The following is a 19,769-nucleotide window of genomic DNA, read 5'->3' as shown; positions in this document are numbered from 1 at the left end:
TTTCGCCGCGCCATGGCAATAGGCACGGCCAAAAGTGTTAGTTTTGAAAAAAAAAATCAACAGTGTTAGATTCAAAATTAGTTTACAAAAAAAATGTTAAAATTAAAAAAAAATTCGGACAAGCCAGAACGTCCGTGCGCAGATTCAGGCCTGTCAAGATATCGCCATCCCAGTCATCCTTGTGAGCTCTGTGGCGACAAGGCAAGGGCAAGCGAGGTGCGGTGGTGGCTGGGATATTTGGATCGCAGCCCGTGTTGCCACTTTTACGAAGGGTGACATGGGACCGAGGTATCCACCCACCATTTTTGTCGGTCTAGTTTATGCCTCGGTCGATTTCGCTAAGTTGAATATATAAATTCGGAATTCACAAAGTTCTTACGTTCGTTTAAATTGTTTTTTTTTTCTTGTGGGGTAAAATTGTTTTTACTCAACCTCAAAACACCTACATTCCCATGTATATTGATATGAACCTGTTAATTTGGCGTGTAATTAATTCCACATTAATTACCCGGGAACTAAACAACACCAAATTATGCAACTCACGCACATAGAACACAACGGCCAACATCTGGCGCGTTTGACATTGTCCTACACGGCCAGCCGGCCAATTTGTGATATTTTGTTTGTTGCATTGGCCGCATTCTGTAGCTCCATCGCTGCTTTACAATTGCATTTCATCGGGGAAGTAGCATGCCAGCAAGCTGCAAGTCTTGATTTCCAGTAACAATCCTTTGCTTGCATTGGGGAATAAGTCGTGATTTGCAAGTCGTGATTTTTCCAATAATCATCCTTGGCGTGCTTTCCGAGGTTACAAATTTCGTCGCGTGGGTCCTGAGGCGAATTTGTGAGGTGAGCCGTCGCCCTCCTCCGTATTTATACGTGCACTCGCTACGACTCATATGCATATGTACGTAGCAGTATAGTACTAGCACAATGACTTCCTCCGTTGCTTCTCTTTCCTTCTTCTGCCTGCTTGTGCTTCTGCTTCCTGCTCCACATGGCGCCTCCTCCCATGCAAGCTACAAGCAAGGGTCCAGACAAATTTTTTCCAGGACACCTGGCAACTCCCAGCAGGCCTCCACGGTGTCTACTGCAACCACCTGCTCGTCCCTCGCAACTGGTACATAGATAGAGCGTATATATTTAATGGTTTTATTTTTTACTAACAAAACATACTCCGTTGAATTATGTTTGAATTTTTCACATTTAAAATTCGAAAACATTCAAACGATCTCGGATGGAGAAACAATCAAAATTCTAATTTTGCTAGCCAAAGACGAAGAGCAGAATTAGCTCTATATATATAGGGTGCACAACATATAAAAAAATTATAGGAGGTTCAAAAGATATAAAAGTAGCCCTCCAAATGATGATTTGGAAAGTGCGCTTAAAAAATACTCTTAGATATACTCTTATATATTGTTATATATATTGAACTTTTACAGGCCTAGGAAACAACAAGCTACCCGTTGTGCACCGGCAGAGCCCATGCTCGCAGTTCCACGGGCTGCCGTCCCTGACGGCGGCGGATGTCTTGCGTCGTGATGCCTCCCTCATCTGGCGCCGTTTCTCCTCACAGTCGTCTCTGGTGGCTGCGCTCCCCCCAGCGCCGGCAGCGGCTGCGCTGGCCCCATCGCCGGCAGCGACCGTGCTGGCCCCATCGCCGGCGGCGACCATAATCCCTACCAATGGCTCGTCGGACCCGAGGGGCGCGCTGGACTACATCGTGCTCGTTAACTATGGCACGCCGAAGCAGCAGTTCCCGGTGTTCCTCGACACCAGGAGCATCGGCGTGTCCTTGCTCCGGTGCAAGCCCTGCGCCTCAGGTTCCAACGACTGTGATCCGGCGTTCGACACGTCACAGTCCTCGACGTTCGCCAATGTCCTCTGCGGCTCGCCGGACTGTCCTACCAACTGCTCCGGCGGCTCGTTCTGCCCGCTCGATGGCATATACTCGGTCATCAACGGCACGTTTGCGGAGGATGTGCTCACGCTGGGGCCGTCCACGGCCATCGACAACTTCAAATTCGTCTGCCTAAACAGGAGTAAACCTGGTGGTCAGCCGGTGGCCGGGACCCTCGACCTCAGCCGCAACCGCAACTCACTGCCGTCGCAGCTGTCGTCGTCGGGGCAGGCCCCGTCCGCCGCCTTCTCCTACTGCCTGCCGAAATCCTCGAGCTCCCAGGGCTTCCTCTCCCTCGGCGTCAACGCCACTGTCAAAGACGACAACGTCACAGTGCACGCCCCGCTGGTGAGCAACGGCGACCCGGAGCTGGCGAGCTTGTACTTCATCGACCTCGTCGGGATGAGCCTCGGTGACGAGGACCTCCCGATTCCGGTGGGGACCTTCGGCAACAACGGCACCAACCTGGACGTGGGGACCACCTTCACCATGCTGGCGCCGGACGCGTACACGGCGCTGAGTAACTCCTTCCAGAAGCAGATGTCGCAGTACAACTTCTCGTCGCCGGGTATCCACGGCTTCGACACGTGCTTCAACTTCACCGATCTGAATGACCTCGTCATACCGAACGTTCAGTTCAAGTTCAGCAACGGCGACATCCTGGTGATCCACGCAGACCAGATGCTGTACTACGACGACACCGACGCCGCTCCGTTCACCATGGCCTGTCTCGCCTTCTCCTCCTTTGACGCCGGCAATTCCTTCTCTGCCGTGATTGGGTCGTATACGCTGGCCACCACGGAGGTGGTCTACAACGTGGCCGGAGGAGAGGTTGGCTTCATCCCATGGAGCTGCTAATATAACAACATATTATGCCACGGAGTCCATATATAATATGTTGTTATCTTTATACACCTTTGAATTTGCTTTCAACTTGTTTTTTTTCTCGTTTCCACATTGGTGCAATAATAATGTTTACTTTAATCTAGTACTGCTTCCAAATGAATAAAGGTTAAATTTTCCTTGTGACAATGACTCGTGTACGTATGTCCTACACTTCATGCTTGGATATCATCTGTATGCGACGACTGCTATATAGTGTATGACACTATCACTTGCTCTTGCCTTGCTAAATTATGCTAATCAGAAATATTTAGCCTAGGCTTCGTAAAATGTGACTGCTCTTTTCTGTTCACTGCTTTCATTACATTGCTGGGCTGGGCCTGTCTGATTCTAGCCTAGGCTGCAACTTCTTGGCCCATGAGAGCGAGTATAGTAAAAGGATGTAGGTAAGCTTTATATATACTGAGGTAGAGGAGAGAGTGAATGAATGTGACACAAGATGTGTGGTTTGCTACCGTTTTGATGAGTATGGGGCACATTTATTTTTCAAGTGCAAGATCATGGAGGAGCTATGGAGCCATCTTGGGCTGAGCCGAGAGAGGGAGATGTTACTGTCGAAGACATCGGCAAGAGACGTGTTGGTGGCGGTGATGAACTTGAAGGAAGAGACCAAATTAAAATGTTGTTATGCTCTCTGGATGTGTTGGTCTGAGCGCAACAGAATTAGAGAAGGAGAAACAAGCCGTGGTGCTTTCTGGCTCTCGCATAGTATCAACGTTCGTATGACAGAATGGAAGAAGCAGGCTACCCAGAATGAGAGGACAGGCCGCAGACCAGTGAGCAAATGGGAGAAGCCTGGACCTGAGTACATCAAAGTTAACTGTGATGCCGCCTTCGATGCTGTGACGGGAAACGGTGGCTGGGGCTGCGTACTGCGCGATGCCGATGGTGATGTTGTTTCAGCGCGCCAATGTAGAGTAGAATCGCTGTTGAATGCTCTTCACGGTGAGCTGATCGCTGGTATTCAAGGTGTCCAGGCTGCGGCTGACGCTAGGGTCGGACATGTGATCATTGAGACAGATGCGGTGGAAGTTGTTCATGCAGTATAATCTGATGCCTTCGATCTCAGTGCAGTAACTAATCTAGTGGAGGAGCTTCGTAGTTTGTTAAGTTTCAATTTTATTTCGTGGCGTGTTCAGCAGCGTCCCCGTTCGTGTAATAGGGTCACTCATGAGTTATCTATTCTGGGAAGCGTGTGTGATCCGGACGAGGACCATGTCCTGGCCTCTATTCCGGCGCATATCCATTGTATTCTTGCTGCAGATTGAGATTTGTCTAATTGATGGAAGTCGAATTTCCCCTAAAAAATATCTTTGAATTTTATGAAATTAGTAGGTTGACCAGATGGATCAATGAGAGAAAACTTTTACTTTTCCAACCGTAATCTGTATGTATGCTCAAAGTACATCCCTGATTTCGTGGAGCTTGTCGAGACGATTTCATTTGATTAACAATATTCCCCTTTTCCATTTGGATGAACCGTATCGAGCCGAATAAATCTGGGCCATCAGATTTCATCTAGGTTTCCCTTACCTATTCACGTACTCCTCCTCCATCCGACTCCTATTCAGCGCCGCCACCGTTATTTCTCCTTCCTTTGCTTCTCCATGCTGGACACCGAGTTCTAATCCATCGCTGCCTTGCCAGATTCCTGTCCGCGCTGCTGCTGCGCTGCCACTGGTTCGTCTGCTGCTGCAGTGCCACCAGTTCGTCCCAGCTCCGCTGTCAGTCAGCTGTTTGCGCACTGCTGCCTGCTTGTATCTTGTATTCCCGGCCAGTTGCTGATGTGCCTGTGTGCGCTTGTGCTGCTACTGCGTGAAGTACATGCTCGGCTTAGTAGAACAACAAGGGAGGAAATATAAGGAAAAGCGGAGCAAGGAAAGGAAACTGACGGTTCACTGTTGTCTTGTCGGATATAATAATCAATGCTGCTACTACATTAGATAGGTCCATTCAACTCAAGGCAATCAAATGGATTCAAGAGCTAGTATGTGTTGTCATTATTCCGTGTAGAAACTAGTTGGTCACATTAGTTGATATAATAGTATATGTTAATCTAGGTTTATTATCCGACGAAATTCTGGAAATTATCGGTGTCATAAAACAAAAGTTGTAGCCCTCACTTGTCATACAAAGATAGGATGGGCCCAAGGAGTCACGCGTGACATTTACCAACCTCTGCGCTCATCCTGCTTATACGATAACCTTCACGGATCGGGAAGACTGGAGACATCATTTCAAATTCAATAAAATCAAATAATGCAAGCACAATATAAATGCTTGCGAAGAACCTTGTGTGCGTTGATAGTACAGGAGGTTAAACAAATGTCTCCCTATCTGGGACCACGGTCCACAAGGTTTTCCGGTATGGAAGGTACGAGCAACGGTACGTGTTAGGTGGATCGACAATTTCAAGATCATAAATGGCACCTTCAGGAAGGATACGATGATAAGACCAATCTCAATGAAAAGTTCATATAGTTTTATGGACATTAAATATCACTGCTCCGGATATTAACATCACTGTCGGTTCAAAAACCCCCTTCACTGCCGGATTTTGAACCGACAGTAGCATACTGGCAGTGATGGGGGTTGACATCACTGTCGGTTCTTATAAACTGACACTGATGTGAAACCGGTAGTAATGTAGAAAGCCAAAAAATGCATTAAAAATAGGAAAAAAAATTAATACGAAGTTGCAAGACACAAGTCACGCGATTTTTCGCGCGAATGTAGCACCCAGTTTTAAGAACAAAACCATATACACACCATATGTGAGCCTAGGAAGTCAAATCTCACATATAGCTACAAATAAGGGTAATATCATAAGACATTACTTATTATATCGCGTATTAGTATAAAGAATACAACCAACTCCGATCTTCAGGTAAAGACTCTGACTGGTTGATCACAAGCCTAATTCCTTCAAACTCTAACAATTTGGTACCCATCCGGGATTTTTTTCCAAATATGTGAAAAATAAAGCAAGCGTAAGTACATGTCGTACTCAACAAATATAACATGGGGTTCATGAGGCTCAAAAGTATGACACTGGTTAACTGTAATTAGCTTTTAATTGTCACAATTTTATCATAGGAGTAGCAACAAGTTTATCACAAGCCCATATAAACACATGATCAGATAAACATGAATAATGAATAACATAAAGAGTATTTATTAGTGAGCATCTTTATCATCAGAATCATCAATGTTCATTATCTATGCCGTAAATGTTCCAATGCCGCTCATGACCGTGAGCACGGCTAATATACCAATTTTACACTGTGCAGAGGTTGTACACTTTCACTGTGAGTCGTCATTTACCCTTTCACCCGAGGTACCTAATCTCTTGACCCACTTTCAAGGAAGGTCGGCAGGGTTCACTATAAAGCCTTTCAATGCTTCGTCTAACAAGTTAGGACCATTAGATTCACTCGGCAAACAGATATAAGACCCCATGTCGAATGGCACAATTCCATCACGCCTATACACATAAGAGTAGATGATGTCATGTACCTGATTCAACAAGCCATTCTTACGCCAATAAAGGTAACCTCTAACAAGCTAGAAAAGATCCTCATACTGAGCTAAAGCCAGCGCCATGTAGCCCTCATAGTTGTACTGTAAGTTCCGGATGATTACTTATAGATAAGTCCTTAGGGAGAGGATTCTGAAGCATTTAGAAAAGTAGCTAAACACTCTAGCCCCCTGTTTCCAAGTTGCTAAAAAACATCTTTTAATGTTCATTGCATATACCATTAGTCAAGTTACAAGATCTTGGCTTTAGTTTGAGCACTAGCATAATACTACCCAATGCAATAACCTATAGGTAACAAGGCAAAAGGTAACAAAGCACTAGGAAATCTTTAGTGGCAGTCAAGGTAGACACATGCAACATGAATTAAATGATTAAAGGTGTATAGGTCAACAAGAAAGATCACATGCTTTACTTGTCTTAAACTTAGATCCTTCTTCCCGTCCAAACCTTCAAAGATCTGTCTTGTTTTCAGCTTTTTTTTAGCAAACTCTGTCTTATTTTCAGCTGCCTTAATTCCTCCCACTTGGGCTGGCCAGATACCATATCGGGCTCATAATCTGGCCCACTTGTGCCTCTCCCCTCAAGCCAATGTGCTGGTCAATCTGGCCCAGCTTGCCGTGTCTGAGCAGGAGCATAAAGCAGAGTGCACGCCCTCATCCTCCTCTCCCAGTTTACACTCTTGGCAAATCCAAACCAGCAAACCAAGGTCCCTCTGTCAACTATCTTCTCTGTGTCTCTGGTGGTACAGTCCTGCTAATTCCGATGACTTCGTCGCGGCTCCATGCCTCGACCTTCGTCTCAGTGGCACCGAGGAAACAGAGCTTACATGGCACTGATGTGAGTTCACCTCTTTGCCGTCTACAGCATACAACGTGTAAGCACAATGAAGCAGCGTGTCCTGAGTGGAGACGGTAGGTAGTGCTGCATCAACTTGTGAAACACATGAGGCCAAACAAGCGGTGTGTACATGCTACCAAATACCTGTACCTGCTCAGATGTAAATTATATTTTTAAATCGTCCACACGCTATCAGCCTGTTGGTTTGGTTGGGCTTGTTCGTTGCTGGATCGTGAAGAAGTACTGCTGGCTGGTTTGATGTGAGAGAAAAATATTTTTCTAGCTGGAAATTTACGATCGTTTACGATGGAATAATCCCAGCCGAACAGGCTGTATATTACTACCTACTGTGCGCTGTTGAATGCTTCTGATTCAAAAGTATTTTAGTTGCTCGTCCTGTTGTCTCCTGATTTATCCTAGCTAAGGCGTAAAACAAAACATTATGATTCTTTTTTAGAATCCATGCCTACATGCTAAACTGAATCAGCACACGGAAGGAATAACCGGTGCGTAGGCTTTAGACTCTAGCGTGTAATATAAAGAAATTAATTTTGAAACACACTTAAATACGGCAGTTAGTTTGTTTTTTTTTTCAGTTGTTTGCATGGATACAGGCAATAAGGGAGTTCAAAGCTCCGATACTTGGTAATAAACATATGTTAGTACTTGTCCCTGAGGCAATGATGACCGTATCAGCATGTTGCTGGCTGGGAGTCATCTGTACATGTTCACACGTTTTTTGCAAGAGAAAAATACGCGCAATCAAAGAGAGAGAGAGAGAGAGAAATAAATCTAACTATTGACATGCTGTCTCCTCCCTGCCAAAATTTTTATTTTACAAAAAAAATCTCTCCTTTAATCCCCTGCTCTTCAACCGACGGCACAGCACGTAGTCATTTCCACCGACGGCACAGCACGCCTGGTCGCCTGCAGGCATTGTTCTAAAGTCAGACAGCTCGACGCGCCAGCACAATCTTCATCTTCTCTCCCTCCCGGTTGGTGTCACCAGGCCGCTCCAATTTTGGGCCATCGCTGATCCAATCCAGCAATGGTTGGAGGAGAGCAGAGACTTCGATAGCAGCATCGCATGGTGAGGAGCAGAGCAATTGGTGTGGACTGGCCAGGTTTTTTTTTTTTTTTTTTTTTTGCCTCCCTCTTGCTTGCACATCTTCAATCCGACCATGGACGTAGTCTGGGTGGCTGAAGGAGTTTGTACTTTGATGATGACCATGTGAACATCTGACATGGTTCGATAAATTTAAATTTTAAATTTAAAAATCTGTGCACTTACAATAATATTTTAGGACCCTAAACAGTTTCAAATAAAAAACTTCTTTTCAACTACAAAGTTGTACATCTCGTTGAGAGCTACAATTTTGATATAAAGTTTGTCTTCATCCGAGTTCATATCAAAAAGTTATGAATTATTTTTTTGTTGCAATCATTAACTGAGGCGGACATCTTAAATCGTCCGCCTCCGTAAATCGATCTACGGAGACGGCTGCCTTAAGCGCCCGCCTCGGTTACTATGTGTTAACCGAGGCGATTAACCGAGGCGGTTGCGTTATAATGCCCGCCTCGGTTAATCGATATTAACCGAGGCGGTTGCGTCAGGTTGCCCGCCTCGGTTAAGCATTAATCGAGGCGGTTGCTGGGCCGGCTGCCGGCCACCGAATAACGGAGGCGGGCAACTGGCCCAACCACCTCCGAGGCCATTTTGGAAACATCTTGCAAGAGATTTTGTATAGTTGTGGCTTGCATATGGACTTATGGTTGTGGGACTTGTGGGACCCACTGATGACGTGTCTTCACGAAATTGTAGAGAAATCTGTAGTGGGTTCCTCCTATCTAGGTATAGGTATAGTAAATGTCAGCCTTTTAAGACCGTCCTGTACGTCTCTAAAAATGATCAATTTTCTAAATTGATTTGCAAATTAACATGGCTTTCAGCAACTGGCCTTGTTGATGAGTTCATAGACGTGGTTGCCAAATTCATCCGTCTTTGAAAATAAAATTCACTTCGTCTGAAAATCTGTTTTGTACTAGTGTCAGTTTACCTGATTATAAAGTGAAAAACTACTGCATATATCCTATTTGGACTAGTTTACAAAGGAGATTTCAACAAATTTACTCCGATCCCTTCATAACACGTCCTGATCAATCACATGCCTATAAATATTCGGCATATCAATCCTATTGGTCACCATATAGGCACGCACTAGTCTCTCTTCTTGACAATCAATATATCAGTGCAACATTTCAAGCAAGAAAGAAACTGTAAGCTACAATAGCAAGTCCAAAATTCAATGCAAGGCAATGGAAATGAGTGGCGTCGAGAAATGAATGCTGTTGTAGCTATCTTTTGAGTTCACTTGCGGTGCGGTTCAGACATGCCATTGTAGTGAGCACTGCTGTTGAGTGTAGCATGCAGTGCAGAGGTTCTGATTGCAGGGATGGATAGGAGGCTGTCATGCTTGTGGTGAGCACTGTTGTTGCAGTCATGCCAACTGAAAACGTAATGCCATATGAGTAGCTAAGGTGAACAAGGAAGGAACAGAAAGTTTCAGCAGCATCCTAGCAACAGTACGTAGCAGGAGGGGCAGCTTGGGTTATGCTGTGTCTGGTCACCTGACTATATATATTATGTTGAGAGTCAGTACTATTGGTTGTTAATCAGACCGTATAACAAAATATTGTGATTTTCATGAATATTTGAGCCAAATATATAAGCTAATCTTGAACAACTTCATACATGAACATGACTAGAGAGGGAAATAAGGGGGAGAGTTGTGAAAAGCTATTTTTTCAGCTTCACCTATCTCCGTTGCTTTGTGAGAGCATAAAGATAAAGAAACTTCACCCATGAAGCTGTTTTGAAAAAGAGTGTTTGGCAATAAAACAACTCATTAATCTGTTGGTGAAACTGTGCCAAACAGGCCCTAATTGAACTTTTATGTTGTCCGTTGATGACATGTCGTAGTTAATTTTGTCAAAGATATACGTGGATAGACCTCAATCAAACAGACATGCGCTGGGCTTCTACCGCATGAATCCTCCTCCATCAGCGTGGATCTCGCATCTCCGCATCGTTTTTTTTTTTTTTGACCGAATTGGAAAGTCAGGCATTTTGCATCGCCTCTGTAGTTATTTCCGATTAACACTGACTGTGCTAGTGTTTGTGCAGTCTGTGGTCTTGCAGAGCGAACTGGGATTTGCCGTGCCCGTGCGGTACTGCAGTAGCCCCATAGCATAGCAATAGCAGTACTTGCAAGTTGCTGCGAAATGAACTGCCGATCATCGACTTCGGAGTGAGGAGCGTCAGGTTCGATCAATTCTTGCGACTTTGCGTTGTGACACAGGCGGACAGCCCACAGGCCAGCAGAGTCCGCGGCCAAAATTACAAGCTGTAATGGAGTTTGGGCCAAAACTACAAGGTGGTCCACGGTCCACTAGGGCCACCATTTAGCTCTGACCGTGCACATGACCGTCCCAACTGAATGTGCGTGAAGCATAAAACAGGGTGCCCTTGTCCTCCTCTTCCAATTCATTTCAATCCAAGATCCCCACCCACACACACCTCCGTCTTCTCCAGCTCCCAAACAAAACCACAGATGACATGGCCAAGGCTGCCCCGACCTCTGTCTCTTATTATGTGAATGGGTGGCATCGAGAAAAGAGAAATTGCACGGCACTGGTATGAGTTCACCATACTATACACCACAGGATGACATTGAGCAGAAGACTGCCAGCCAGCTTGACCTGAAGATCGTCAGACTCTCTATTCTTGTAGGAAGAAGCCACAGAATCTTTGGGGTCGTCCCAATGGATGGAAGCAAGAGAGCTGCTTGGAGAACTTGCAAGGACGACCAAGATCCATGGTGCACCAAGTGCTGCAAGCTTCACCCTGTGCCTATCGGTTGACAGTAGAGTCTTAATGCATCACAGGAAAAAAACAAACAAACAAAAAAAGAATCCTTCACAGGCTTATCTGTTCACAGTACAAACCAATGGATCTATCAAATAGCGAATAAACATCCAAATAATTTAGTAGGGATGATGAATCTTCTTTTCATAGTTTCGGTACAAGTTCAATGACTTTGAGATCTGAAATTTGTGAAACTATCTTCTAGGGACTGGAATAGTCATAAAAAGGTGATAAAATAAAGCATCACTACATTGAAGATAGGATATGTTAGTTAACATGTAATAAGTGGGTCTGATTCCTCTTTTTGGAGGATGAAGACTGACATTTCTTTCATTATCTAAAAAATTAAAAATAGGTTGTCAATATGACTGTGTTCCATGTTGTCCACATAATCAAATGACCAGTCAAAGAAAACCCACAAACTAAACAAAAATCTGAACGGAACAAATGAAACCTAATGACCTGCTGGATTAGATCAGTTTTTTTTTTTTTTTGAGGAAACTGGAGGGGCCGCAGCCCCTACAGAAATTTATTAAAAAAACAGCCAGTTACAAAGAGACAAAAAACTGGATTAGATCAGTACAACTGATTGGATTAGATCTAGTAACAAATGAAGATATTATATAATAAAGGTCAGCTTCGAAATTGTCCCACGGCTACTGTCGTGTTATACCTCCCATGCTTAAACCCTTGGGCAATGCCGAGGATCCTCAGCACACTACTCCAAAAGTTATTTTTAGACACAGTCAAAATTAATATCTAGGAACCGTTCTAAAAACCGATATTACCACCAATTGTAAAAATAATTAATTTATAGAGGCGCAGCGTCTGACTATAAAAAACATTTCTAGGGATGACTATGTTAATAAGTCAACTCATACTAAAAATGAACCTCTAGAGGCGGTTGTGTTGTGCAAATTACTGCACCTGTAAACACACCTATATAGAGTCGGACGACTTGGGCAGCTAGCCTTGAAAATAGTTTTTCGGCAGGAAAAAAGCTCGCCGACGCTGCCGCCCTGTACCACACCTAGCCGCGCAACAACGCTAGCACATCTGCTCTGCACTGGTGCACAGGACACACTAGGTAGCCAGCTGTGCTCCTTGGCTTGCATGCTGCGTGTTGCAGCATTGGGCCATGTCGTCACCATATGGTCGCATCGTCATGGTCACCGTGGTCACACCGTCATTATCGCCGTCACAATAGTTGCGCCATCACTGTCATGCCTTGCCGCAAGCTAGGGCCGCTTGTGGGATTTGGTCGGGCCATAGCCGTCTGTGCTGCGGCCGCGCCATTGCCACCGCCACGATGAGAAGCATCCGCTCAGATAATGAACAAGTGAGAGGGAGAAACAGGGGAGAGGAAGTTGGAGAGTCAAAGAGATGATAATACAAGATAAGTATGTTCTGGTTGGGAAGAGACCAACGAGAATGTTGGTCCTATGTGCATGGAAGTGGAACTATGGAAGGCACGCGAACTACTGCGCATACACTAAATTTTTCACTGCATGCGCAGACTAACTTTTTTCGTGCATCTTGAGAAGCGGACATAACATGACCGCCAGTGGTGGACCCAGAAATTGTCTTAGACCAGGGCTGATTCAGCTAGATTAATTATAATCTTTTGTAATCTTGTAACTTCTTCATCTTTTATTAAGTAGCTCTACTGCTTTTTTTCTTGTCCAAGACTAGGGCTGCAGCACGGGCAGCCCGAGTCCTAGCTCCGCTTTTTTCTTCATATATGTGGTATTGCCTTTGTGATGAGATGGATATGATATATATGCGCTATATTGTGTTTGTGATGTCACAGATGTTATATATATCTCTTATATGATGTGTTTGTGAATATAGAATCAAAAAAAAATTAGCCTCTTTGCCGAGTGCCCTGACCCTGGCACTCGGCAAAGCTGGGAATTCCCAGCTTTGCCGAGTGCTAGGGCCAGGGCACTCGGCAAAGAAATTACGAAAAAAAAATATTTGCCGAGCGCCGACCTGGCAGGGCACTCGGCAAAGAAATTATTAAAAAAAATCTTTGCCGAGTGCCTCCCCTGTAGGGCACTCGGCAAAGAAATTTTGAAAAAAAAATTAAAAAATCTTTGCCGAGCGCCTCTGAGATGACACTCGGCAAAGCATGTGCTAACAGAACCAGTGCCGTGACGGGCACTTTTCTTTGCCGAATGCCGAGATTGCACTCGGCAAAGACTTTGCCGAGTGCCCGATAAAAGGCGCTCGGCAAAGAATTCTTTGCCGACGGATTTTTTACCGGAGGCGCTTTGCCGAGTGCTGCCCTCGGCAAAGGCTTTGCCGAGGGCAAAGTAGCCTTTGCCGAGTGCATTAGGCACTCGGCAAAGCGCCTGAATCCCGTAGTGTATACCTGTGACCACCACTAAAAATCCAGTCCATTGTTAGGGTGGGTGAGTTAAGAGAACCACCTCCAAAAATCATACTCCCTCCGTATAGGAAAAAAACGACGTCCTGGCCCCTATACGCAAGATTGTAAAGAACGACGTTCTGGCCCCAACGACACTAATCTGGACGCTAATGCCGGTGCCCCTTCGATGCATGCACCGCGCATTGATGACAGGACCGGTCCACGCCGCAGCCAATTCTCCTCGATTCCCATCCGCGCCGTGGCCGCTCGCCTATCGCCCTCGCTGTTCTCCACTCGCGTTTTATTAAGCCATCGTCGCAGCTCGCCTCGCTCGCTCGCCATGGATCCAGCTCGCCACCGCTCGAGCTCGCCACCGCTCGCCCTCGCCGCTTATTCCAAACGTCAGGTAACCCAAACGTCGGTCTTCTTATTCCAAATGAGCGCCAGGCCGAAAAAATTGAAAAACGAGCAGGCACAAACGCGCCGAGCAAGCACAAATGCGCTCCAGGCCGAAAAAATTGAAAACGAGAGGGTGCACAAAGGCGCCATGCAACCTCCTCCTCGCTCCCAGCCGAAATTAGCGAATAGTACGCGCGCCATGCATCTCCATGGCAGAAACAGTGCCATGCAAAAATCACCCATTGCCATGCAAAATGAAGCAAAACTGTGGGCGCCAGGAATCAAACTCGGCTCACCAGCCTCACACCTCGATACGCTAACCGGTTGATCTAGGAAACTTTCTCGTATGGAACGCACGTGAAGCAGTATTTAATAGGGGCAAACAGGGAAAACTCTACCCTAATTAATCACTCCTTGGTATGCTAAATACTGTCCTAAACGTCATTTTTTCCTATACGGAGGGAGTATGTTTAATGGTGTGAGTTTCAATGCAACCGTCCATGGAAATAGATGTTCCTTTAGGTGCAGTGTTCTTAATAGAACTGTCCCTGAATATGGATTTGTAGGGGCAGTTTGCTAGCTACATGGCTCTCAGCCCAAGTTAGAGGCAGTTGTTATGTCGACCATTTCTGTAAGAAATTGACACCGACTATAAAAAAGATTTGTGTACTAGTGGCAGAAAAGTAGAAAAAGTAAACATGAAATCAATGAGCACGTGAACAAAATTATATTTCTCTCTTACAACGGTTTCAAAACTTGTATTTATAGGCGATGTGAAAAGTGTCCTATTTTACAATTGATGCCCATGTTCTACCAACTATATATATTCCTAGCAGACTGGAGGCCACATTAGTCTTTTGTCCATTCGTGGTCTGTTGATTGCAGCCCCAATCTGCTTCGCTTCATCCATCTCCTGAATGATCTCATGCGCAATTTAGGTCACTGGGGTCATCAATGGTTTGTTCTTCTTCTCTCATGCAGGTTGATTACGGCCCCAATCTTCTCCACTTCATCCATCTCCTGAATGAGGCGCAGTTTAGATCATTGGGGTTGCTGATGGCTTGTTCTTCTTATCACATGTAGAGGACATATAAGCTGCCTCCTGCCTCGCAGTTTGCACCCCCAAGCTTTGGCCTGATACCTTTAAAGGCTCTCTTCATGGTCCACATGAAAAACAAACTTATCTTTGTGGAGGTGATGAAAGGAGGCATTAGGGGAGGGGGATGTCGTATCTGAGGGTTTCAACATTAGGTACAAAAAACTTTGGTAGCAAACTAGATGAGTGGCATGACCAAAAGTGAAGCACATTTTCTTTCCGTCAAAGTCCAGTTTTCAGGGAAACAAATTGAAGACAGCGGTGGGATAAAATAGCGGCTTTCCCCCCTTGCCTCTTTACAAGTGTGCCTGCGCTGCTAATTGATAGAATTGACACATGTGCACTCAAAAAAATGTGGAGTCGACGGGGCTAAAGAAATTTCTAACTAGGAGTTCAACCTGGACACAATCTGTGAACCACAAAGATAAGAAAATGCTCGACGACAGCAAGGGCGTGCAAGAGATCCTTTTAAGGCCTTCAGGTTGTGAACCATAGAAGTGAAGGACAGACACACCCACTACTACAGAATGGACTTTGTCCCGGGCGATAACGGCCTTTAGTCCCGGTTACCGCGCCGGGACAACGATCCCGGGACTAAAGGTGGAACCTTCAGTCCCGGGTCATCGAGCCGGGACTAAAGAGGGACCTTTAGTCCCGATTTGTGTTACCAACCGGGACTAAAGGCCCTCCAGCCGAGCAAACGTGGCCGCACCCTTTAGTCCTGGTTGGTAACCCCAACCGGGACTAAAGGTTCATTTTCTTTTTCTTTTTTTTTTGTTTAATTTGTTTTCAGTTCAGTTACACATATTTGTTTAATATATAATATGTTTTTATGTACGTATTCTACGCTACTAATATAAATACACGCACGCATATAATTACATCAAATTCTCATCTCGAGCATTATTATATTCGAATAAAGTATAAAACAATATATATTATAGATATATATGTATATATACAACACTTTCATAATCTTGTTCTCGAAAATAACGATATCAATAAACATTTAATTTACATCATTAGTTCCTTAGATCAAAGTAGAACTCGCCATTAGGATTTAGCACTTTTTCTAGAAGATATCCTGCTATTGACTCTTGAACTGCTTTCAGATGGTCTTTTTGCATGACCCTTCGTTTCAACCATTCAGTCTTGCATTTGAAATAAAAGGAAAAATATTAATACATATATATATATTCATTTAAAAATAAATAAAAAATTGATATATACGTACTCTGAGGACATCTTCAGGAGTTCTTCTTATGTATGCAGTGATAAATTCACAAACGTAGTATACACACAAGTTATTACCTGGTTCCTGCCACAAACACCACTGTACGAGAAGAAGATTATTCTCATCATCTCACACGTAAATTGAAGTACGATATAGTAATTAAACACGTGGGGAAGTATATATAGTACTACTTACTGGTATTTCAACTACATTAAGTGGTGCCTTGCAATCCTTGCGGTGTTGCCGAATAAACTCTTTCCAAACCCTGTGCGACCAATAATGTACAATCGTTAATAAATTATGGCAAAGTCTATTCAATAATAGTTGTGCGCGAGAGATCGAAATTACCCCTGGATAATGTCTATCATATCTTGGTATTGTGCTCGCTCTTTTCTCAATAAGTCCAAGATTACTAACTGACTTGAGTTTAACTCAATGACAATGAGTATCTAGTGAAACCTGCATTGGTTTATACACACACGTACATGCATATTAGTTGTATTGATATTACATAAAATGTGTAGACTACATTATTATTAACACTTACTCAAAGTTGTACGGGAAAAGTATTGTTGTCTTGTCGTGCTGCTTCACGAAGAACTTCATGATATTCGTCTGTGCTTCAGATACCCAATGGTCCTTGACAATAATATCGGTTTTGAATACGATATAAGGATCAATGAAGCCAACACTGGTGTCTTGTATTCTTTGGAGCTCTGACATCTGGAATCTGTATATAAGTATAAGTTACATGTGAGGATAATTATATACACGTACGCATGGAAGTGAGTTTATTAAATAAAAGTAAGAATCACTTACAAACAAAAGGAGCTAATGATTGATTTGTCCAGAGCGTCCAAGTGGAATAGTTGATGTAATTCTTCGAAACTAATATGTAAGATGTCATCTCCACTGAAGTAATGATGGTCTCTAAATCTGACAAAGATCCACTGCTCACCCCTGCCACACGCCTGCATGTACCACTTGTTGAGCAAGTACATTTGCGTACCCAATTCATTCAGAGCCGCAGGGTTGTACAGACTTTTGCAAAATTTATAAGTCTTCCAGGTATCAACTTCCAGGTTCTGGATTGGAGCTTTGCCCGTCACTTGATCCAAGGTTAAACCAGTTTGTTCAAAAAAATCATTAAGGTCTTGAACCGACACTTCTCCAGAGTTGTCTGGTCGATAGACTTCTATGTTGGAACCATATTGATTAGCAACAACAAGATTTTGCATTGGTTGCTTCTGTTGTCCGAGCTGTGGGACATCCTTCCCTGATGCTCTTTTCCTTTTCTTATGTGCATCATGTGACTTCACGAGGGAGTGGTCATAGTCTGATAGTGGCGGTGGCTTACGAACTTGAAGCATCTTTTTCTTGTGAGCTTCGACCTTCTGCCTTAGCTGATCTCGTGGTATGTAAAAGTACGACTTCTCCTTAAGCTTCGCTTGTCTCTGCTTTTGGATATCTATAAAAAAAGCTTTCACTTTTTTGCCTTCTTCAGCTGCTATTTGCTCATCAGTCTTTTCAAAAAGTATTTCTTGAGAAATAACTCTTTTTTTTGGGGTCTTCTTTGCCGCCGGGACCTTAGACATCTTTGTAGTGCGTCGCTGTGGAGGTGGTTGGGGCGGTGTTGGAGACCAGCATGGAGGCGATGAGGCCGGTGTTGGAGTCCGGCGTGGAGGCGTTGGAGATCGTTGTGGAGGCGGTGGGGCCGGTGTAGGAGTTGGAGATCGTTGTCGAGGCGATGGGGCCGGTGTAGGAGTTGGAGATCGCCATGGGGATGAAGTCGTCTCGCCCCCCGCGACGCTGTGATAAGATGGGGAATGAATGATTGGGCTAGGCTGAGGGGAGACCCTGCTACAAAAACAAATTGTGGTCAATTATTTTTGAAGCCAATATAAAATTAATGGAAAAATAATATTTCATTCACTATCATTCGTACCTAGGGTGAGGTAGGGGAAGCGATGGTGCCCCAGGAATGATGATGAAGCGTTTGCGACATTGAATAAATGTCTTCTCTGCTTCTCCTAGTATCTTCTCCCCATCACCGCCTTCAATGTCAAGAGGAACATTGCTGTAACCTTTGAGCACTCTATCGACCGAGACGCTAGCATATCCAGGTTGAATAACTGACCCATAGATTCTTGGTGTCTTCGTTCGGTCTATTGGAGATACAACCCCGACAGCCACCATGATTGATGCATTATTACCATCTGGAATGTGCAGCTCACATGTTGTTAGAGGCTCGGTAATGTCATCAATAGGGAAGCGCAACCCAGCATCACCTTGAATAACTGGCAGCTCCGTGGAAGCACAACTGCTTTTCATCTGACCAACGGGGCTAATGGTGACTCCCGGCGTCGATTGCATTTGACTCATTGCTAGCTGCACTTGCCTCTTGATCTCCTCCTGCATTCTTGCCTCAAGAGATTTTTCTCGTTCACGTGATTCAAGCAATGCTTGTCGTGACTCATTAACAAATTGCTCCAATACACAGATTCGGTCTGCCTCCTCATCCTTCTTTCTCTGGCGGCTTCTGTAGGTATCCCTGTCTGTTGGGAATGCTTGTAGCCACGGAACCGCCCCATAGCCTCTTGTTCGACCACCGTGTTCGGGATTCTCTAGGGCATATGTCAATTCATCATTTTCTCTGTTGGGCTTGAAAACACCACTATCAGCTTCTTCCCTAGCACGAGCTAGTCTCTGTGTTGCTCTCTCAATTTTTTGGCCAAAAATTAGCTTGCCAGTGTCTGGGTCTAGGCTTCCCCATGATCGTAGAACCAATTCTTCGCGCGCTGAGGCCAGTTCTTCTCTATTGTTTCAGGTATGATTCCCTTGGCAGTAATCTCTGCTTCTAGGTTCTGCCACTTGGGAATAGCACTCCTATAACCACTTGATCCCATGCGATGATGGTATTGCTTCTATCGGGCATTCTGCTGATTCCTCATCACACGTTCCTCACTCTCTTGAGATGTCTTGTATTGTATGAAGTCATCCCAATAGGACTCCAACTTGACAAACGCCTTAGCATTGAAATTCGGCGTTTCATTCTTCAAGATAAACTTTTTATACAATGTCTTCTTCCAACTCTGGAACAATGTTGCCATCTTCTTCATTGTCCAATCCCTCACTAGCTCCTTCAAAGCATCATCTGCTTGTAATATGAAATGCTGAGTGATATCTCTCCAAGCTAGGTTCTTGTCACGATCAGATACAAAACTAACATTAGGAGCGGATATCTTCTGCTTCCATTCACGAGCACTAACTGGGATCCTATCCCTTACAATGAACCCACATTGATTGACATATGTCTGAGCATGTGGTCCCAATGGTTTGCCGATGTCGGTGTCGAATTCTGATATTATGAAACGGCCCTCTAATGGCTTTTTTGGCCCTCGAACTTTCCTACTCTTGCCGGTGGTTGATGTAGATCCAGAGACCGGCTACATGAGTAGAAACACAACAATTAACAACAAATATACGTCCGCATGCATCTATAAGAGATGATAGATAATCGAATATACCTCACCAGTATTTTCTTGCGCGACAATTTGTTGATC

At 44.5% G+C, this 19,769-nt stretch overlaps 1 protein-coding gene across 1 annotated transcript; it reads left to right on the top strand.

The window, feature by feature from the left end:
* Positions 1-933: 933 nt before the first annotated feature.
* On the top strand, positions 934-2,761 carry LOC136504010 (aspartyl protease family protein At5g10770-like). Its single transcript, XM_066498906.1, has 2 exons — positions 934-1,120; positions 1,446-2,761. The coding sequence occupies exons 1-2, from the start codon at positions 934-936 to the stop codon at positions 2,759-2,761; spliced, it is 1,503 nt and encodes a 500-aa protein (XP_066355003.1).
* Positions 2,762-19,769: the final 17,008 nt, after the last annotated feature.

This window comes from Miscanthus floridulus, chromosome 14 (genome assembly GCF_019320115.1).
Source record: "Miscanthus floridulus cultivar M001 chromosome 14, ASM1932011v1, whole genome shotgun sequence".
Taxonomy (NCBI): Eukaryota; Viridiplantae; Streptophyta; class Magnoliopsida; order Poales; family Poaceae; genus Miscanthus; species Miscanthus floridulus.
The sequence above is the reverse complement of the archived record's forward strand: the minus strand, read 5'-3'. Positions and strand labels throughout refer to the sequence as shown.